This window comes from Cyclopterus lumpus, chromosome 3 (assembly GCF_009769545.1).
Source record: "Cyclopterus lumpus isolate fCycLum1 chromosome 3, fCycLum1.pri, whole genome shotgun sequence".
In the NCBI taxonomy this organism is placed as follows: domain Eukaryota; kingdom Metazoa; phylum Chordata; class Actinopteri; order Perciformes; family Cyclopteridae; genus Cyclopterus; species Cyclopterus lumpus.
In genome coordinates, this window is record NC_046968.1 from 19218905 (window position 1) to 19241865 (window position 22961).

The following is a 22961-nucleotide window of genomic DNA, read 5'->3' on the forward strand; positions in this document are numbered from 1 at the left end:
GCAAAGTGCATTTGGACCCTATGTGCGGGTGTAATCCAGACCCGATAAACTGGGTGTGCAGCCTGTTCTCATTCCCAGGTCAAACAATGCTGCTTTGTCACACCCCTCGGTGTACCGACACTCAAAGACCTCACAGGCCTGTCACAGACAGACAGCAGACAGGACACAGCAGGACGAAGTGTGCCTGGGCTGCATTCATTGAAGATCCGGCACCTTCCCACAGGTTTCAGGAGGTGTGGATGTGTTTATTTGAGCCGGAGAGGAGGGGCGAATTTTGAACGCTGACAGCTACTGACTTTAATACGTATCAACATTCATAAAAAAAAAAGAAGATAATCAGTATTTAACGCTGACCTGCACAACCCATTTTAAACATACATATAACATTCTTCAAAGTTTCTCCGGCTGTATAACTTTCCTAAAAGGAGATGAACCGGTCATGTAAGCTGGTTGTGATATAATCAAGTTCAGTTGCTTCCTCTCTGTTTTTTTCTTCAAACTATGGCTTGTCCTAATCAAACTTTGCATTAGTGCAGTGGTAGATTGATTGAACATTAATATGCTAAATATGAAAGTGAATGCGCACTTGAACATACACACACATACTTTCTGTACATAAGTATGCAGCCTTGCCTAAATGGACGGACACACACACGCACACACACACACACACACACACACACACACACACACACACACATAGAGTACATTCAAAAATCATCTCATTAATGGATAGACAGCTCTGATGAGGACTCATCTGCATATTATTATCATCACATTACTGCACTTTTCCAATCAGTTACTGAATTAGCATTTGGAACCCCGCAATCATTCAGCGACCTTTCCAAAAAACTCCATTATAATGTGTCAGTAATGAACATATGCTACAAATGAAGTCTGCACTTGTTCTGATTGTTCCTGGATTATCAAATAATACTTAAAGTAAAAGAATACAATTTGCAAAAGTTTAAGTTTGTAATTTCCTGGGCTACAGTAACTCAGAATGTATCTGACATCCTTCTGATATTTGACTTATTCACCGTTTGCTCCATTGAGTATTTTGTCTTATTTATTTAGACTTAATGGTTAGACGTGGCTGTAATTTCAGAGTTTAACTGTGAATGCACTTAGCTCCCTGACTTTGACATCTCACAGTGAGAAATAACATTTATAATAGAGCCCTAACACAGGTGGGGAAAAAGAACCAAGTAGGCCTAGCACTTAAACTTCCACCACAGGAATCTATTTGGTCAACATAACCTGTGTTCCTCCATTGGAGGGCACACTTGAATAAGCACTGGCAGTGAAGTGAGCCACAGCCGTTTCATGTACACTGTGATCCTTTTACATTAGAGGATCCACATCCACTTCTGCAAGACACATTACCCAGATGTGTGGCTCACCCCCACCTGGCACTACTCCCAGAAATGTCCTGGCATTGCCTTTAGTGTTAAAAACATTATGAAAAAATGCTCTTCAATAATTAATTATGAATAATTATGTGTCAAATGACTGTTCTCTCACAAATGTTTAATTAATAACTTTGACAGCCTTTCTCTCGCCACTGGGAATGCCTGTTTGTCGCTCTATCTTTCCAGCTAGATGGAAAGAAACTGCAGATTTATGTAAAAGGTGATTATGTAAACTCTGCTGAATATTGTCACTGGCATTTATGGAATAATGTTAATTGGTCAAATTTAGTATAGACAGTAGCACAAGTTGAAAATAATCTTAAAATAAGTTAGTGATGTCTGTTACACAGCAATATGTATTTAAAGTTAGCTAACGATAGCTAACATTAGCCACCATAAGCTATTGGTCAGACCAACCAAGTCAGGCTGTAGGGTTGAATTGAGCGCATGCACGTGTCTTTTATTGCTTCTGAAGAATGAATGAGTGTGTTCTTGCTTCTTGCTTTGTAGTCTTGCTTTAATTATCAAGCATTGTGTGGGAGAAGCCACATATTGATTTAATGTATTAATTAAACATTCATTTATAATGTTGGCACCTTGAGTTGCCTTTTGTCTCTCTCTTGCTCTCTCTCTCTCTCTCTCTCTCTCTCTCTCTCTCTCTCTGTCAAACACACAACACACAGTTGCCCACCAATCTTAAAATGTGGATTTGTTTGTTTGCCCTCATGTTTCCACAATTTCCAGGTGTGGAAGAGATACTGCAGCTGTTCTCCAGCTTACAGGGTTTTACAATAAAAATGACTTCTGCAATGACTGCCATCAGAGACAATTATTTACAACAGAAACCTGAATATCAGGGTTGCCATCTCTCTCTCTCTCTCTCTCTTTCTCCTGCCAAGATGTTCTCTGTTTTCCCTTTGATCTTCCTCCTCCTACCCTCTCCTCGCCCTGTTAGGGCTCTTCACTAACTTTAATTGATCAACTTAGAGATCAGTAGATGCCATCGTGAACAGTCACTCTCAGGTGAAACCTATAGTTCATCTTCCTCTCACATACGTGTGTGTGTGTGTATGTACAAATTGTGTCATACAAGTATTTGCATGTTTGTGTTAATATTTTCCAAATGTGTATGCACAAATATGCATGCCTGTATTTGTGTGTGAAAAATGGCGTTAGGGATTAAAAGAGGAAATTAAATAAATATTAAAAAGTGGCGTTTGCTAATTGTGTTGCTGTGCATGTTCCAGTCTTGCACCCGCTGTACTTTCTGGCTGTTTAGCGGCTCTTTGATCACCAGATAGTGAGATGCTAGAGAGGCTGGTTATGCAGGCTCCCCCGCCTGATGCATGGGATGCTTCACTACACATCCTGCACACAGTGGGAGGCTGGACGGTTGATGTGTGTGTGTGCGCGCGTGTGTTTGTGTGTGTGTGTGTGTGTGTAAAAGAGTGAACGAGAGACAGAAAAAGAAAGAGGAAGAGGTTAATAGGCTCAAATAGGTAACAAAAGAGATTGTACCTACTGCCACTGCTGCCTCACAGCTAAGTTATGATCTCTCAGCTCCTTGTCAACTATGTTCTCCTCATCTGTCAATGAAGGATTTGTGTAGCTGAAAATGTCTCATTGATTAAAAAGGCATTTGCACTTAGCATCATTGGACTGAGATCAATCAAAACGCAGAAAGTGCAATACATTACGCTGCATTGCCAAGTGTGTTGCAAAAATGTAGCGAGAGCAATGACAAGACAGACTGAATTTAAATAATGACTGATACAAGACTGATCAGCCGTCTTACACACCAGATTGTTTTTTTTTTTACAACTAATAGGATTGTTATGTCATTTTGTCATTATTGATTATCCCTAAAACTTGATCATGAGTAAATATCACTTAGATATACTGAAGAACCAATATCCAACCTTCCACATATTCAGCCCACTTATTCAAATCAATAATACTGTGTCCACAGTTATCTGACTAACCAAGGTAGTCCTGTTTTCTCATATACCCTATCGGAACAAATCTACAACCTCTGACACGTTGCTTGTCCTCCAGTCAATAACACACAGCATGCCTATCTCGGCATGGCATTAAAAGATAAGAAATACTTAAATTCATGGGCAAATGTATTCACATAGATTTCCCATTTGATTGATCTATAGCTTGTTGTAGAGAACTCGCCTCTCATATTAGCAGCCATGGATCAACTCTCTTTATCGACACGTGGAGTAATGCAAGTGTAGCTGGGTAATCAGCATGCACGGTTTAGGCTGCAATCAGTTACTTTACCCATAAATAAAGATATTATATTGGTTACACCTGGGGTTGGATGGAGCTGAAGTCACACCTTGAATAGATATTAGACCAACAACAAGTCCACCTCTTCACCTTTAACATAAACAGAATTATGTCATGTTTTTAAAGATTTTAAGAACATATTTGAAGAGGCTGCAATTGTGAGCAATACTCTCTTTAAAGAATGATGCCTTTAAGGAGCAGTTGCTGTATCAAGGACATTTTCTTTGCATGTTTACAGAGCTGTGTTGCTGTCGTTCAGTGTGAGGAGCAAAGCCTGCAACACATCCCTCTCTGCTCTGTATTCCTCAGGGAAGAGAGGGGTCAAGAGACTGCCAGTGTAAACTGTACTGATGGATCTGAAATGAATTACAGCCTTCCACGTACATTTCAAAGATACCCAGCACGGCAAGGGATACTCAACATGTGATTACACTACTCCTGGTATCTTCAGTGAGCTGAATTTACTAACCCGTGTTTGATCCAGTGTCTAATTAATTCCTTAAGTTCTTGTGTTTATAGCAGTGGATGGGAGAGAGGGTATACGGTATGAGGGGATCTGTCTTTGAAGAGGTGTTCTGAAAATCTCTAGAGGATAACCAGCCCGAGGCTGGACTGTGGGGAGAAAAGCAAAAAACACTTTTCCACTACGGGCCAAAAATGGGGCTAGCCATGGCTATGTTTTCTACACTGAATTGCCGTTATCTGTTTAATTAAAACAATATCTCATCCACAATACAAAGTATTAAAGCGGCAATAGGTCAACGTAGAAAACTTTGCTTCGAGTGAGACTGAGAAGAAAATAACAACTGCGCCTATGCTAGCATTGTTTGGCCCTGCACTGGAATATGGGCTCTCGGCAACACTGAAAGACGAGATTCTGCAACCCTCTGCGGTATACCCCTTCCTGTGCCTAACTAGCTAATGAACTATCAGCTATCTATCTTCATTCTACCCAGGGCCCACTTGTCCTTCCCTGCAGACAGAAGCTACTTCTTGGCAGGTTTTACTGAGGGGAATTCAAACCTCCTGTCTCTATAAAGTGTTGCATTCTTCTCAAAGTCCTTTTGAGGTGAAAAACAGGATTCATTGATGCTTCTTCTGTAGTCGCAGATATCACCATCAATATTTGTGTACATGAAACAACTCCATTCCCAAGCAGGAAAGCAGACAGCTGTAATCATCTGTGATGTCAGCAAAATACTAAATCTGGTAGCCATTACAAGTTGCAGACGTTTTATGGAGTAAATTATTTATCTAGCTTCAGCTCACATTTTAACAACCTATTGATTGGTGATTATTTAAGAATTACATGCCTATTGTCTCTCCAGTTTTGGCTGACCAAAAATATGTAGTATTGACATACAAGTCTTTGCCGAATTGAGGTTTCATATTTACTTTGTGTCAAATGAAACACATCCTGTCCTAAGATATCAATTTGTTAGCCACACCTACTGTTAGAGATGCACAAGACCAAAGTGTCCAGAGCCAACCTTATACGTGGGTGAAGTGTTGGGCAAACATGCATGCAACTGAAAATGAGTGAAAAATATAGACCAATTTCGAATTCACATTATTGTGGGGATTTTATTTGAGTGCTAATGTCAGCATACAGGTTAACACTACACCTGTAGATCGTAGCAGCTGGAACTAATACAAATAATAATGTCTAATGTCATATTCATTGAATGTGTTGTAATGCTGTTCATTCTGTACACATGATATCTATTGCTTCTTCCATCCGGGGAGAGGGATCCTCCTCTGTTGTTTTTTTTGGGGAGTTTTTCCTGATCCGATGTGAGGTCCTGGGACAGGGATGTCGTATGTGTACAGATTGTAAAGCCCTCTGAGGCAAATTTGTAATTTGTGATTTTGGACTATACAAAATACACTGAATTTTACTTTATTTAATTATATAAGTAAACCCTGTCAGTGAGGCAAGATTTAAACAATAGATATGTGTTGTATTAAAAGTTCCCAGTTCTTTTATTTGATCTTTCAGATCTTCATTAGGCATTGCCAAATCACCATGGCAAAGCACCACTCATGTATGGACCATTTCAACAGAATTGCATTGCTATAGGCAACAGCTACGGTCCATGTTTACTTCCTGTCAGCTGATGCTGATAAAAAAAACTAACTCTATTACAATCAAATTCTTGTAGAATACTACAGGCTTACACCCTTCCTTCTTTCATATATTCTTTGCACTGCCACAGGAAATAAACTGGGGCACATTTGGAATGTTTACTTTTACACCTGTGAAATAGGCACCAATGCATTCATCACCCAGAAGACAAAGACCAAAATCGACTACGTATACACTGCATACCTCAATTGGACATGAAGAACAAATATAAATGTCCTTGTTTGTAGTTGTCAAAAGGCCACAGGTCATGTCTGTCTTTGGACTTTAAATGTGTTTCTGCATTTGTTAACTCAGAATTAGAATAATTTGCTGATGTTTTGTGAGCTGAGAGAATGAAATTCCAGGAGACTGTACGTTCTTTGTAAAATAATTTTAATGAGGAACTACTTAACATCCAAAGATCATCAGTGCATTTCTTTTTCTTGTTTAAACCCATCTTCACCACATTTTCACATTGTACAATTACTCCAACTGCTACTCATGAATCTTTATTTTGACAGCTAAATTGTAATTCTAAATGCAACATGAGAGACCTTGTGAAGGACTGTTGACAACTTGCAGCAATTGAATAGTTTGAGGAAAGGTTACTGGAGAAAGATTGCCAATTTTGAACCACGCTTACAAGAGGTGAGAGGTTGCCATGGAAACATATTCAAAGGAAAGAAGATCCATTAGCCAAGATCTTAACAAAACATGTTTTATTTGTCAGAAATAACAGAAAATGTATCAAACATTACAGTTCAGAGTAAAATAAATTGAGAGCCAAGGCACATATTGCAAGGTTGAAGAAATAGGGAGTTATAGATGGTCATGCATACGTAATAATGCATTACATTTAAAGGAAAGGACGTGTCTTTTCAATGAGATATTCAAATAAAGTAGATGAATAAATCCAATGCCACGATAAAGCAAACAATTAGCCTCTCCCTCATTTCCTTGGGCATCCCCTGTGCTTAAATCCATTAGCTTCACACAATCAATGCATCATTAGGCTTCATCCGCCTCAATAATGCAAAAAGAGCTTCACGGTCTTATCTGCCTCTCACCTCTCAACACAGCAGGAGCCAAGAAGGCAAACAACACATCATCCAACCAACACTGCATGTGCACAACAAGCCGCATCCTTCTGGCCCGACACTGTGCAGGTCTGTGTCTAATTGACTGTGAGGCATGCAGACCAGTAGAGAATAATGCTTATGGGTTGGCACTCATACACACACCTCACACAGTTACTACCCATTATCATTTATGTACATTTAATCTTGACTAAGCAACATATTTGCTCTTTCTGTAATGTTTTTAAATGCAAAGATAAATATTAAAAGGCTGAATATCGTGTCGGTATCCAGCCATTGTTTTTCTCTTGTCTCCGGAAATAAAGCTACACAACACACACATGGATCCTGATGACAACTGGCAGGTAGGTAGTGGCAGATAGGTTAGGACTTTGTGATTTGACATCCCAGCTGATAGACATCGAAGCTCTTCCCACGTTAAGGGCAGAACAGCCAATGAGGGGACGCATTTCAAAGAGATGTCTGTGCCATCAAACCAATGGGAGCGCAGCTGCTTTGTTTCCCTGCCTGCATGGTTCTGGTTCGTGCCCACATGTGATCTCAGAAGGCGCTTACTGGTATTTAAATCGTCATTTGGGTGCGGAAGCGGACAGCTCCCCACACAGATCAACAACCCGAAACACAATGTGTGGCACCCCGGTATGGACGCTTTGAAGCATTTCCCCTCCTTAACTCAGTGAAGGTCTCCATCTCCCCAGCCGCGCATTAACGGACTTTATGTTGAGCGGCTGACGAGACAGGCTACGTGTTCTCTCCACAAACAGCAGGAAAGCGGATGCTGGGACACCTGTAGCTGAATCTGGAGCTCAATCTCCTAAAAAGGGGAGGTTGGATTGTTTCACATCCATTCAGCATCTGCCCTGCCGGAGAGGCGCTCCGTCGCTGTCTGATCTCGAGAGGGGAAGCGCAAAGGTAGCCTAAAGCCATTTACGGACGCATACATATCTAAGCCGCTCTTTGTGCCTGCTTGCAGACAGGAAGGAGCATGGGTAGAGAGGAATTTGCTGCGACTAGTGCGTTGAGGGGATTTGTAGAGCTGGGGCTGTGCTCCTGTTGAAACTAAGGACCGTGGATGAAGCACCATCACTAACATCTCGCCTTTTTCTCATCAAGCTTCTTTTGTTTATTATCTCTCTTTTTTTGTGGGGGAGGGGGGGGGCGAGTTGATATAATATATATATATATATATATTTATTTGTTTAGTCAGCCATGGGGAAAGATGAGTGCAAAACAATGCTGGACGCTTTGAACAAAGTGACTGCTTGCTACAGGCATTTGGTCATCGCTCTGGGAAGCACGTCGGATTCGCAGAACCTGCGAGAGGAGCTGAAGAGGACCCGCAAAAAGGCCCAGGAGCTGGCCGTGGCCAACAGGACTAAACTGACCTCTGCTCAAAGACAAAAGCATCAGCAAAGACGACCGAGCCGAGTACGAGCGCCTATGGGTGCTGTTCTCGAGCAGCATGGAGCTCCTGGAGGTGGACATGAAAAGGTCCCTGGAGATAGGGCAGGATTTCCCCCTCAAGGTGCCCACGAGACACCTCATCCAGACGGGGATGACCGGCAGCACCACCACCGTGGCGGCCCGGGCCATGAGCGTGCAGAACATGAAGTACGAGGCGGACAGCAACATCGACACGGCGGACCTCCGGGACCTGCAGTGCGAGATCTCCCAGGTGAGCCAGATGATGGAGGAGATGGAGATGAAGGTGCAGGTGGCGCCGTGGGCCGTCGAGGCGAAGCAGGAGGCAGGCGCGGAGCTCAAGTCCAACATGAGTGTGGGAAATTCCTCCGTGGGTGTCATCTCCATCTGCGAAGAGGACCCCAAAGAGGAGGACGGAGGAGGCAACAGGGATGCTGGCTTTGCGTCGATCTGCGCTGTGCTTGTGTTCTTTGTCATCGTTACGGTCGCTGTGGTTCTCGGATATTTGGTCATCAATATGTCCTGAGCTGTCTCCCCAACAGCCCACCCTGACGGACACCCTGCGGGTCGGCCCACGAGCGCGTCACCGCGGTAATAAGAGCCAGCAGCTCCACAAGAGGGAGAAAGAGCTTTTTATTTGAGGGGCTGAAAAGAAGAAAAAAATACGGACACGCGAAGTTATTCATCTTTCTCGCACTCGTGAATGTATTCGGTGGAGTCGAAGTGTTGCACTAGATATAATGTAGAACAATAGAATGGACGTCGGGCACAAATTGTGGTTAAGTATTTTGAGGGGCTAGGGGTCGTGTATTTTTGGAAGAGGAAAAAAATTAAGTCATGAAATTACGTGACAGTGTCTGGCCATCAGGATGATGCAAACAACACGTAATCCAAGTGGATTAGTGGAAAAGCTCAGGCGTAAATAAAGCCTACTGTTAAGTATTCCTCTTGGATGTTCTGCTGCATTGGTGCTTTAAATTTCATGAATTCCATTCAGTAAAGTCAGACGTGTTGAGCAGGAGACCATGTAGTCATAGAAGTAAAGGGTCATGTCGTATGGGAAGTAATATAGAGCCAGAGTTCCCGTTGGAAGTGATCAAATCCGCACTGTTCCACACTCCTGTTTGTACAGTTTTAATACATCATAACATCTATAGCCAGATTGTTGTCAGCCTGCATTTGACTTAATTGCATCAAATCACAATGTGCTTCATCAAAGAGCCTTGGGGACCTGAGAGAAGTCCACAGTCGTTTAATAATGCACTGTAAGCCTGTTTGTGTTCCTTTTCAGGGTTATCTGGCAAACAGTGTTGAATGTAAATTGCAACATGTGAATAGAGGGTTTGTTCATACAGACTGCTGTGTCAGATAATGTACATACATAAGTATATTTATTATAATAAAATGTTGAAACACACTCAAAAAATGTGCTTGCAGTTTGAAGAAATAGCTCCCAGCTGTTTCACAGCCAATGCCAATGCAGTTTTCTGCACACTTGAATTGAATGTCCGATTAATGTTATGTGTTATAGGGCTTTGGGATGTATTGAGTTTAAACTGATGACTTTAGATTAGCCCAGTTTGTAATCACTGCAACGCTTGAGATACATAGATCAGACGTAGAACTACAAAGAGGTATTTTTTTAGCTATATATCTTAGACATAACTACCTTAGGTTTAAAATACTGTTGGGTTTAAAATGGATGGGAGATGAGCAGATGCTTTAACACCCTAATGGTTTTAGTTGTAAGAGTCTTTGAATGTATTCCTGGAATTGTGGGTGAACTAAAAGTGGATGGCTGTCAGAGCAAAGCCTCAATGTGCTGTAGAGGGGTCAGATGTCGTGGGGTCAACTCAGAAATAGCTTCAAGTCAAAAGTCTTAATGCTATCGAAGAGCAATAATATAATATAGAAAAATAGTAACATGACTTTGACAACATCAGTGATTATTTTATGAAATAGGAAACAAGAAAATAACATTATACAAAGCTCTTGAATGCATGATGATGTGCTTCACTTACTGTATTATAGGGTTTTGGAAAGGTTGAACAAAAAAGAGGCCATTTCAATAGGCGGATACATTTTCTTTCACTCCTATCTTATCATCTATCATGCAAATTATGTCAACTTCTTTAATGCAGGTTGTGAATACATATATAAAAGAAATATCCAAAATATTTCTAAGTCAAGGTTCAACACTTAATGTCTTCCTCCAAACTGTATTTGAAACACATCTCTAGAACAGGTTCCAAAATAGATTAAATTAGTTTTGTCAAAACTAGAATAGAGAGGATGTATCCACAATTAATACATTAAACAAGTTTAGAGTAAATTCAAAAGTTTTTGGCACATTATTGTAAAGGAATTTACTGAAGAAAAAAACCAATGTTTGCAAGGCAGGAGCTGTAATAAAATGTACAGAGATAGAGGAGATATTGTATCAGAATCTTTTTCACATCTTTAAAAATGTGAGATTTAAAGATAAAGGCAGTATGTAAAGGGTTAAGAACTATAAATAGAAGTAGCTTAGATGTAAATCCACAATATCCGTTAGCATTTGGGGTCTATCCTCTTTTTAACAAGTCATTAAAAAGCGTGACCTCAGGATAAATACATCCATGTATAGTCATCACTACGGTTGCTGAAAGATGAAACATCTTTCGTGACTTCATAACTTTAAAAATACATTTGAATTAATGCTGCATGTGAATTCTATAATGAAAAGTCTGTTGCAACTGCTCGCAGTTCAACAGATGCACATCAAATGAGCTCTACATTTACTTTAATGATCTCTTCCACCAATCCAGAGGGGTTTCCCCAATAACGTTGCATATAAAGAGCTCTGGCATTTAAAGACCACTTGGCCGTCGTTTCTGGATGTAGAAGTATGCAACAATCTCAAAGGATCAAATGTAATTAAAGTTATACCCACTTCTGGGGAGAAGCCTGACTCCTTGTGGGAGTAATAGAACCAAATTAAATGTTTCTCGTATTAAAAGAAGAACCTGGCATGTGTAAAATAATCAAGTTTCAGATTTGGACCACAATCATTTAGGACAAAACATGTTTATTCAGCAGACTAGTTAATGCCTGTCCTGTTTGATCTCTTATTCCATTCTCAAGGTCAGAGACCTGAAGAGCAACATGAATCGCACGTTGTTAAACAAAATATTTAAATGCCTGACATGTAAGAAAACTTGACTCTTAAAAGCACAGAGGGGAGAGTATTCTTTGGCAGGACTTTGATGCATGTAAATCAGTGGCGTGCTTTGCTCACATCAAATTCACAGAAGGCTTTCTGACATCTTGTTTTTCTCCTTGTTGTCATCTCAGACGCACTAAGCTCTGCTAACAGTGAGTCATGAACCTCTTTGATATTCACGACAGACTTACATTGTCATCTCCAGTTCCAAAAATATAAAAGTGATTAATTAAACATGGGGAAGTGTGGAAAAAAATAAATACATTACACTGTTGGCAAATAACTTGAGACACATAGGCTTCCATCCATCCATTATCACCCGCTTATCCGCGGTCGGGTCGCGGTGGCAGCAGGTTCAGCAGGCCGACCCAGGCCTCCCTCTCACCCGCAACACTTTCCAGCTCATTCTGGGGGATCCCGAGGCGTTCCAAGGCCAGCCGGGAGATATAATCCCTCCAGCGTGTCCTCGGTCTTCCCCGGGGCCTCCTACCAGTTGGACGTGCCCGGAAAACCTCTAATGGGAGGCGTCCAGGCACACACACATAGGCTTGTATTACTTTATTGTTTTAACTTTTGACGCATGCGCAGTAAGGCCCCCTGAGGACAGTGACCCTAGAGTGGAAGCTCCACACAGCAGAAAGCTACAGAAAGGAACGGAGGGTGCTATAGAGCATTTTAATACAGCATTAAGGTAAAATCTGCACATCAGCTTGCTTCAGCCTAGATAACACATTCATAAAGCATCTTTATACAGCATTAAGGTAAATCTGCACACTAGCTCGCTTCAGTCTGAACAACAACACATACCCTAGCGTTAAGGTCACGTGAGTTCGCGCCGAGTTACGAGAGCCCAAGGCCGAACTCAGAAGGGAGCGTCCGTTCCCAGCACACAGACTGCCCTTATCCAAACTGGGGCAAAGGAGAAAACAGATAAACAGGAGAATCCCAGCCGGTAGTCAAGGGCAACCCCTCCTGTGAGACTGAATTATACCAGCTCCGATCATGCCCCCACCTTCACCCTCTGACAAACATGCTCACACACTGATAAGAAGAAGCCGGGACGTGAAGCCAGTGTGAGTGGACAGTACTCAGTGCTCCTACCGGACAGGCTTGGTATAAACCTTGCCCCGTCTGCATCAGTTTTGACTTTTAATCTAATGGGACCTGATAAGAGGAATCCTATATGCAGCTTCTGCGCACTCTGTTTAAGCGCCTTTTTCCTTGGACACTCAACCCTGTTGGACGTTCATCTTAGGACCGTGCACGTTTAACTGTGCGGGAGCATTAACTCTGCTTTTTATTACTGAATAAATATTGAGAACTAACTTTACTTCACCGGACTCCGTTTGCTCATTAATTGTTGGGTTGTACTCCACAACAGAAGAAAGGGAGGGGAGTCAAATAGCGGAGGAGATAAAGCCTTTCGGAACACTTTAAAAAGTAAACGACTAACGTTCACGATGAAGTCTACTTTGAGAAACTTGAGTTTCAGACATGCCGCAACAAAGTCGTTGCAATCTCCGTTACGCAATCTGCTTCTTAAAATAGAAACGGCATCAACGTTTTCAGATGTGCTTCATTCCTTTTAGTAAATGGACTTTCTCTCCCGTGGTTTGGCGCTGTATTATTCTAACTTGTGAATGAGGGACATTTACTAACCAGTCCGTCGCATGGAAACCAACCAACTAAGCAGACTGGTTCACAGAGAGGCAAGCAACCCACTTGGCAGAGACAGATCACTGCATCATCACCTCATCTGGACGAAGATGGTGGGTTTCCAAGGCTGTGTGTTGCCATAGAAACCCTCAACAGACTCTCCAGCGCTAACAGCACAGAAGGTTGAGCAATGTTATTTCAACTCGCCCCCTTTCTGTCACCACCTTCCTCCACAGACACGGCACTCTGAAGCAGAGGAGGGCAGAGAGGAACAGGGGACAAAGACCTCAGCACCTCCCCCACGCTGACAGATGAAATGGGTCAAAAAGATACAAATCTGATTGAGTCAGCACTTAAGAAGAAACTGTTTCAGATCGACTTAAGCAAACCTTTGCTGGAAATAAAACAGCAGCAACATTTTGACACACCAATTATTTTTTGATGAAGAGAATGAGAAAAATACAAAATCAATAGATTTAATCACTCTATATATGGATCTTTCCCTCTCTTACAGCCCACTGGTCCGTCACATCGAAAGTGCACTTAGTGTTTCTTTTCCAAAATGATTTATGGCCATAAACTGTGTTCCTTGTGTATATATATATATATATATATATATATATATATATATATATATATTATATATATAATAAAATGTATTGTGCTTACAAGAACATCACATTTCTGTCAACAAATTATTTTGATTTCTAACACTGGTTCAATAAATGACCTTGAGTGTTTTAAAACAAAAGTAAATGGAGGCCTAGATGCCAAAAAAGACAAGTCTGGTTATGAGCACTATTGAGCTACACATAATGGTTGGCTAGATATTGTGACTGTATCTACACAGTTACTTTATATTGCTTTTTAAGAGCAGCCATTGTGATAGTAGATATGGTCGAACACCCATTATTCTGCCTGTTTAATTCAGCTCCCTCACTATGAGCTCACATGTGCACCATAAACCATCATAAGCACAACTCTCCAAACAGCCTCAGTAAACAGATCTAATGAATAATGAATACATTGATCCGTTTAATAATACATTAATTTATAAATGGCAGACACAGGGTACAATCCATTTGACAGATTATTTCTTGAGTTATCAATATGCCACGAAGGACACTGCTGTGAGCAGGGAAGACACCCAAAGGAGAAAGGGTTGAAGCCCTGCAGCGTCTCCATCAGACATATGCTCTCCTCCTGAGAGGTATCACCATAACTGATGACACACAGACACACACACACACGATTCTTAATATCTCACCACGAGTGGGCCAATGTAGGGCTATGCCATAATTCAATATGATAATGTATCATCTCTTAATGGAATCATAGTGATGAAACCCCATAATTGAGATATTGTAAAATATCTTGATTATCTAAATGGTAACAGGCAAATACTAAGCACAGACAAGTGTCTGATTATTTTACTACGTTTTTAATTTAGTAAGAACAATATTTTGTTGTAATCGGCACAATTTAAAAGGAAAGAGCTCCAGTGATCAAACAAAACTCAGCAGCTTACACTAAAACAAATATTAATGATCCTTAGTTATTAAGGAGCAGTTGGCTGCTGTGAAGCACCCAGGGAGCAACTGGGGGTTCAGTGTCTTGCTCAAGAACACTTCAATGTGGCCTGAACCACTCAAGGTCTGATGATCCTCCTGAAGTGGTCTCCTCAATTCATGTGAATTTACTATCAGAGTAAAACCTTTGCACAATAAGACCATTAGCAATCACATCTTATTTGGCAATTACAAATTTGCATTACTTAAAAAGAAAAACAAGTAAGGGAGCTAGTGGGGGGACAGATCTCTCTCGATCAGATGGCAATGAAGGTTGCTCTCCTGATGGTTTCTTCCCTTTTTTCCCCGTGAAAGTTTTTTGGGGGAGTTTTTCCTGATCCGATGTGAGGTCCTGTGACAGGGATGTCGTATGTGTAGAGATTGTAAAGCCCTCTGAGGCAAATTTGTAATTTGGGGCTATACAAAATAAACTGAATTGAATGACTGCAACAGTCACATGGAAGAAAAAATAAATGAGCATCATAATTAATCGTCATTAATGCAGTCCATTTAATACGTACTGAAAACGAGTCTAAGCTCATCATTGACTAGCACACAATAAACCTTTCCCACTGAAGATATTTTGACATGTCAGTAGTAAACACAACAGGTGTTAACATTAAAAAGTCTGAATTCCATTCAACCGTTTCAGGTTCAGGTTCCTGGTATTGGGCTGAAAGCCTGGACACACCAGGATTCAAAACAGTATAACTTTGTGACAAAATCAATTCCTATGGCATCGCTGAGATCAGAGGATCCTCGCGAGGAGGCAAAAATAGTCCACACAAACGGTCCGTGCTGACCTTTGAGAGAACTGAGAGACAGCTGCATCATTCACTTTAACTTGACATGCTCTATCTAAAAAGTCCTCCACAGAAGAGAAATGGAGTTATGGGACAGGAGTTGATGGTTATGTCTTCTGAATAAAATGAAGCAATTTCTTAGTAATGTTAGCAACTGAGCTGAGATAACAGGTTTGCCAACGGATCTTTAGCGAGCTTGTAAGAGAACAATATGCCAGGAGGAAGTCAATGAATAGAATTTTGTGTTATTGGTAACGGGCCCATCTGATGTTATGAAAAGCAGTACATGTGCACAGGGGAGTTGTGGGGCTCATACAACAGGGAGGGCAAGTCAAAGCCTACTTTTTGAGTCATATTGGGAGGTCGGCGCTAAAACTGGAAGCAGATGATTGTACTTGGGAGTGATGGTGATCTGTAGAGTTATCGTGTAAGGATCTACTGTCACAATGCGGTGCAGTGCAGAATCTTCCTCCTGAGGATTCTCCAGCTGAGAGTCTGTGCTCGTACCCACCCCAGCTTCTCCTGAAGTAGCCAACGGGTAGCATCCGTCACCTGCAAAGAAGGGAGGGCCCAAGAGAAAAGAAAAGACAGACAGGTTTAAAAAATAAAATCCCAAATGGTTAATCTATCATAAACATAGTAGCATCCAGTCACTAGTGCTAAACCTCAACCTGCTGTTTTCACAATGGCTCATTCTTTAAAAAAAAGAAAAGATCCCATGATATATGAAAGACCAAAACAAACAATACATAAGTCAATTTCTCAAACGTCCTCAACCTGCTAGTAAGCAAATTAGTTCCTATATAAATCTTAAGCATTATAGTTTTAGCAAACCTTACTTGACCAAAAAGTGCATTTGTTGTGGATTATTTCCAGCAGCTGATTTGGTGTGATAGTCAGAATGCATGGCATCAGGATGGAGTCTGTGAGATTGGCTGCATCTCCCCATGATTATCATGAAATAGCACGTCACCAGTATGGCTCACTGATGTGTTTTTAATAGTTTTTTGGACAGCAATGGAGCTCTATGCTGCAAATAAAAAGTATCAAGCTTTGAGTTTGTTGACAATAGGAAAACGTCACATTCCTTCATCATATTCAAAAGCAGAACTCGATATGTAATTGACTTAATGGAACAAAGAGTTGGCATGCTTCACTGCTGTTTGGATGTGGGTTAGGTGAGACGGACAATCAGCACCTGGCAGCAGTGCTGTGTAGTGTTCATCTTTTAAGGAAACAACAGGCAGCAACTGTTCGCAGCCCTCTGTGGCACGCTGCCTGGAGAAACTGTGGAGGTCATCCAGCCGAGGTACGTGGCACATGCGGCTGAGCTCATAAACCTGTGGAGGGGCGATCCACAGCTCCTGTGCCCGGTAGCTCTGGAGAACATCTGAGGGTGTGGACCACTGAAACACACACAGAGAGGTAGCAGTAGTAATATTGATATAGATCCCCATGATTCTCTTTTCATTGTGATATTTACATACTGAATGTTTTACAGTTGTAAATGCGCCTCGTCAGTGCTTTATATGTAGACAAACATGTCATGAAGACACTGATTCTAAATGACCTCAAATCTGGCTTAACACGTCTTTATTGCAATGTTATTGTTACTCACCGGCTGACACAGAAAATACTCACAATTGAGAAGCAGTAATTAATAGTTTAGAACCTTTGCTAAAAGAAAATGAATTAACTGATTGATCAATGATCGTATTAATTATCTGTTAATTGATTTATCAATTAATTGTTTCAGCTCCAATTGTTACATCATTTCTTTTAGCTTAAATAAACAAAAACCTGTACATTCCCCTGTAAAACTCGTTGGTCAACATTTGATGTAAATGTGTTGTGTTACATTTCTGAATCACCTCCAAGCACACGATTTCCTTTTCATCTTGAAGTGCGTGCGGGATCTCCTGCAGGCAGCAGATGAAGAAAGCGGTGTCAAACCTTTTCACACCGTATCGGCCTGCGGGAGTTAGCCAGTTGCTCCACTCATGTAAAGCCCAGATGTTGGGCAACACCTCCAACTCCCTGCACATCTTGATGAAGTTAGAGGGGTTCAGGTTGACCAGGTCCCTCCACCTGTTGAGTTCTCGACTGCACAGGTCGTTTGCTTTGTAGTGCAGTGGGCCTTCTCCATCAGTGGTGCACCTGCCATCTAAGCTTTGTAACAAGCGTTTCTCCTCCACTTTAGACACACACAGGAGCACGCCGGACTCTTCAAACGTCTCCCTCAAGGCGCAGATCCGGAAGGCGACCTCTCCCGGGATAGGGGAGCCCAGTTTCAGTCGGTCTGTGGCGAACAACGGAGGTCTAGTCTCCACCGGCTGGGTGACACTTCTCAAACCAAAATTAGGGGAATTGCTGAATGATTTGAAAATGTCCAGCCATTCACTCGAAAAGTCTGAAGAGTGCACCATGCCGCCGGGAAACACATACGCATTGGGCATGAATGCACTTGTACTGCTTCGCTTAAGCAGTAACACATCGTAGTCAAAGCAGGATTTGCGCGTCATGTGTGACCGTCCATTGCTGCCGTACAGCGGTGAACCTGGAGCAGCTGTCAGCGGTGTCCTTGCCGATAAACTGTCCGCACCGAGCTTGTGACTTGCGGCTAAAATAAGAGTGGTGTTGTGGAGTACAACCCAACAATTAATGAGCAAACGGAGTCCGGTGAAGTAAAGTTAGTTCTCAATATTTATTCAGTAATAAAAAGCAGAGTTAATGCTCCCGCACAGTTAAACGTGCATGGTCCTAAGATGAACATCCAACAGGGTTGAGTGTCCAAGGAAAAAGGCGCTTAAACAGAGTGCGCAGAAGCTGCATATAGGATTCCTCTTATCAGGTCCCATTAGATTAAAAGTCAAAACTGATGCAGACGGGGCAAGGTTTATACCAAGCCTGTCCGGTAGGAGCACTGAGTACTGTCCACTCACACTGGCTTCACGTCCCGGCTTCTTCTTATCAGTGTGTGAGCATGTTTGTCAGAGGGTGAAGGTGGGGGCATGATCGGAGCTGGTATAATTCAGTCTCACAGGAGGGGTTGCCCTTGACTACCGGCTGGGATTCTCCTGTTTATCTGTTTTCTCCTTTGCCCCAGTTTGGATAAGGGCAGTCTGTGTGCTGGGAACGGACGCTCCCTTCTGAGTTCGGCCTTGGGCTCTCGTAACTCGGCGCGAACTCACGTGACCTTAACGCTAGGGTATGTGTTGTTGTTCAGACTGAAGCGAGCTAGTGTGCAGATTTACCTTAATGCTGTATAAAGATGCTCTATGAATGTGTTATCTAGGCTGAAGCAAGCTGATGTGCAGATTTTACCTTAATGCTGTATTAAAATGCTCTATAGCACCCTCCGTTCCTTTCTGTAGCTTTCTGCTGTGTGGAGCTTCCACTCTAGGGTCACTGTCCTCAGGGGGCCTTACTGCGCATGCGTCAAAAGTTAAAACAATAAAGTAATACAAGCCTATGTGTCTCAAGTTATTTGCCAACAGTGTAATGTATTTATTTTTTCCCACAGTGGCCGCCTCCTTCCAGTGCTTTAACGTGGTGTTCATCCTCAAACTAACAGCGCTTTCTTAGTTTTCACTAAACGCCTTTGAAAGTTGTTTCCGGTTACTCAGCAGGCTGTAAGATGGAGCCACTTTACTTTAAACCACGGTTACTTCCGTGTGACGGAAGCCTCGACGTCTGCGCATGCGTTTAAAGGAGGCCTGCTGCATTTCATGGCAAGACCCGCCCAGCGGAGCATCCAAGTGCTAGGATTGGCCAGGCGTCTACCTGACCCTGACCAATAGGCGTTTTTTACAGGTATTAGCAACAAATATTTCATTTATCAGACTAGTTATACAATATAGCCTATATTGTTTGTATGGACATGGTGATTTTTAATTGGCTTTGTCATTGAACCACTTTACAATGTTTCTTATCTAATAATCTTGTATTAGTCCCTCAGCTGGGACATTTGCAGGAGTACAGCAGCATAGTGGATAGTGCAAACGCACAAACAAGAGACATAGGTATAAAAACATGTATAATAAATACTTAATCACACAGTAAAGGTATAATAAATAAATACAAAACAACAAAATCTGAAAGATAATATAGTGATTCTGACTGAATCTGAGTTTTGTAATTTTGCAAAACAAGACCGTATAGGCTTCACATTTCAATGATGGAAAATGATCTTCGTGCTTAAATGATCTGACCATATGTTTCATGTTGAGACCCAGTATCACACCAAAGTGTGTATTGCACCTGCCAGATAGTTTGTTAGATAATTAATCTTCATGTGATATGTGAAATATGTGTGAATGCAGTTGCCAGACTAGGCCATACAGCTGCTTTACAAATGATATGCTTTTTCTTTTTTACTTCAGTATGTACTGCAGATGCCCTGACAAAGTCCACACTGTTGCATGTTAACATTTAATTAGAAAATATTGTTGCATTCATAACATTTCACATTTAATTGAAAACGGATGCAGTAGGACATCCTGGTATTATGGCATATTGCATTTGACATACTTTTTATTAGGACATACTAAATCTTTTTCTGGCATATTCAATTTTATGGAAGTATAAGGGTAATGCTATTGCAACGTGCATACAGTCTAAGCTCTCTGCAAATCTCTGTAATGGAAATGAAAAAAAAGCTCAAAAAAACTGAATTGTTGCAGATTCTTAGAACCAGGGAATGAGTCTGAAACTTTCTTTTGGTCATACATAATTGTTCTCAGGGTTACTGAGTTCATATGCCAATGTATTAGAAGATTACCATGTGCAGGCAAGGTTTCTGTCAGCAGCAGTTGTTAAAAAAAAAGGCTTCATGAAAGAAATGTGCCTCAACGGCTGCAGCCACCATGTAGGTCAGTTATATAAATCAACAGCAGATTACTAAAACTCCAGATTGTTGTAACTTAACTATTTGTACACCTCCTTTATAAAATAAATTGAGAATGTCATATAAACACAGAAATTTAACCCTAAATCAGTAACCTTTGATCAAGTTAGACTTATGTTTACTTTAACAGTATTATAAATAGTGTGAATAACGTATTTCTGTTTATCGCTGAGACAATATCATACTCACACTGCATATTTATCATAGGCTGAATTATTTAAGTTATTTCTACCTTTGATTTAAAAATTAAGAAATTTAACATAAAGCGTGCCCCAAAAAAACATTCAAATATAGAAAACAATCCACAGAGCTGCACATTTTTGTGTACACCTTTCTTCTCTTTGTCCAACTAAATGGCCAAGTTCTTCTCATACTTAGCTCAAACCTTTCTCATTTCAAAAGGCTGTAACACACACACAAGCCAATGAAGCAGGCGTTTCCAACTGAAGTGGAGACACATTCATAATACACTCTGATAATACACTGGAAAAATATCTGCTCTGGAAATAAACAGAAAGGAATATATTACAGCGTAAAATGCATGTTGTCTGAGAGAGGCTACGAGAGGCGAAGGAGAGGTAGAGTAGAAAGGGAATGTAACACACACATACACAAATGTGCATGCACACACATGAGGCACACAAAGAGGCACACAAAGAGGCATTGTGAAGGAAGTCAGGCTAGGCAAGCTCAAAGAGGAGGACGTGTTTCTGTTGAAAATTGAAACCTGAAGTCCTTAAAGTTTCTACAGAGCAACCCAGCTGCCCTGTCTTTACCCACCTCCCTTTAGTCCAGAGCTATCCAGGATGTCCAATACGATCTGAGAACCTCCCACTGGAGGAGTCTGCTCAGCCACAGGGAGCCCCAGGTTTTCACTTGTGTCAGACATTCCTGCTCTTCATTTAACTTGGCCCAGTTCACCGTACCTGGGCTTAAACATTTGAGGTTCATGGAGCATCACTGAGGTGTTTTTCGTCAAATGTAAGTGTACAAATGTGTTGACATATATCTATTGATTTGTTTATAATAATGTATCAAGAATGTTAACAAAGCCATTGTCAAATTTCACGGTTCTCATTACATTCAAAGATCAACTTCCTGTCTTCAACTATGTGTAGTGAACGTGTGAGGTATTTTAAACATTAACACAACCCTTTTAACTGTATGCTTTTTACCATCTCACCATGTTTGATGTCTCACTCGCAATTATATCTATACAAGGTGCATGATGAACCATCAGTGTGACCTCACCATACCCCACAATGTCACGTGATGCCACTACTGCCTTCTCTGCAGCAGTTACTGCACGTAGACACAGAGGCAGGCCGGCTGCTACAGGATCTAGTTTAGTAGAAAAATAAGCAACAGGTCTTTTTTTCCCCCATGCTCCTGAGTCAAAACTGATGTCATGTAACCGTCTCGTTGGTCAACGTACTGTGTGAACGGTGTGTCCAGCTTAGTCCAAGTGTTGGAGCTGTCAGTAATGCACTCTTCAGGTCAATGAAAGCCTCAGTCGAGGAGTCAGTCCAGGCCAGTTTGTCATGCGCAGAAAGATGTTTACCATGAATCATGGAAGAGAGGGGTGCCTCTCTTCCATGATTCACTGTCTACAGAATTACGTCATTCCTAAAAAGCTCATCATCTGCTTCTTAGTTTGTGGTTTAGGCACAGCTTGAATTGCCTGTATTCTCTTGGAAGAGAGAGTTTTGCAGCGCAATTCTCCTCCGAGTTCTGATCCATCGACGTGATATCCACCATGCTCATAACCGGTGGAAAAGCTGTTCTGCATTCCTCCAGGAGCCTGTTGACAGCGCACATGTATGGTTGGTTGCTCTTTCTCTCATTGTCATGATCAACCTTCCTTCCTTCCCTCCTCCCTCCTCCTCCATCCCTCCTTCCTTCCCTCCTCCCCTCCATCCTTCCTCCCCCCCCTCCTCCCTCCTCCCCCTTCCTTCCTCCCTCCATCCTTCCTTCCTCCTCCCCTCTCCTTCCTTCCTTCCCTCCCCCCTCCTTCCTTCCCTTCCTTCCCCGTCCTTCCTTCCCCATCCTTCCTTCCTTCCCCCCCCTCCTTCCTTCCTTCCTTCCCTCCTCCTTCCCTCCTCCTCCTTCCTTCCCTCCCTCCCCCTCCTCCCCTCCATCCCTCCTTCCTTCCCTCCTCCCCTCCATCCTTCCTTCCCTCCTCCCCTCCCTCCTTCCTTCCTTCCCTCCCCCTCCTTCCTTCCCTTCCTTCCCTCCTTCCTTCCTTCCCTCCTCCCTTCCTTTCCTTCCCTCCTTCCCTCCTTCCTCCTTCCACCTTCCTTCCTCCTCCCTCTCCCTCCTCTTCCTTCCTCCTCCTCCTCCTTCCTTCCTCCTCTCCTCCTTCTTCCTCCTCCTTCCCCCCCCCCCCCCTCCCCCCACTCCCCTCCCCTCCTTCCTCCTTCCCCCTCCCCTTCCTTCCTTCCCTCCCCCCTCCCTCCCCCCGCAGGAGGAGTG

The 22961-nt window shown here is 42.1% G+C and overlaps 3 protein-coding genes across 5 annotated transcripts in view; 2 read left to right on the top strand and 1 right to left on the bottom strand.

Moving 5' to 3' along the window:
• The window catches only part of LOC117749885 (b(0,+)-type amino acid transporter 1-like), a 45819-nt gene that overhangs the window by 13457 nt on the left and 9401 nt on the right, over positions 1–22961 (top strand). The window contains exon 1 of one of the 2 annotated variants that reach the window (XM_034560714.1): positions 21364–21470. The exons of the other annotated variant lie outside the window; for it this stretch is intronic. The gene's annotated coding sequence lies outside the window, so the exon portion shown is untranslated. Of the gene's footprint in view, positions 1–21363; positions 21471–22961 lie in introns of those variants that run through there. 2 annotated transcript variants of the gene reach the window in all.
• Positions 8113–8894, top strand: LOC117749916 (regulator of G-protein signaling 9-binding protein-like). Its single transcript, XM_034560739.1, is given in 2 exon segments — positions 8113–8317; positions 8319–8894. Coding segments are annotated over 2 exon segments (738 nt in total). The 5' UTR covers positions 8113–8141; the 3' UTR covers positions 8881–8894.
• Positions 14247–19117, bottom strand: LOC117749902 (nucleoside diphosphate-linked moiety X motif 19-like). 2 transcript variants are annotated; one of them, XM_034560724.1, is made up of 3 exons: positions 17455–19117; positions 16782–16989; positions 14247–16135 (listed from the first exon to the last, which is right to left on the bottom strand). In XM_034560724.1, exons 1-3 carry the CDS (start codon positions 18103–18105, stop codon positions 15915–15917), a joined length of 1080 nt encoding a protein of 359 aa, XP_034416615.1. In that variant the 5' UTR covers positions 18106–19117; the 3' UTR covers positions 14247–15914. The 2 variants fall into 2 exon arrangements, 1 of the variants encoding a protein (XP_034416615.1); XR_004611747.1 differs by having other exon boundaries at positions 16024–16135; positions 16423–16989; positions 17455–18212.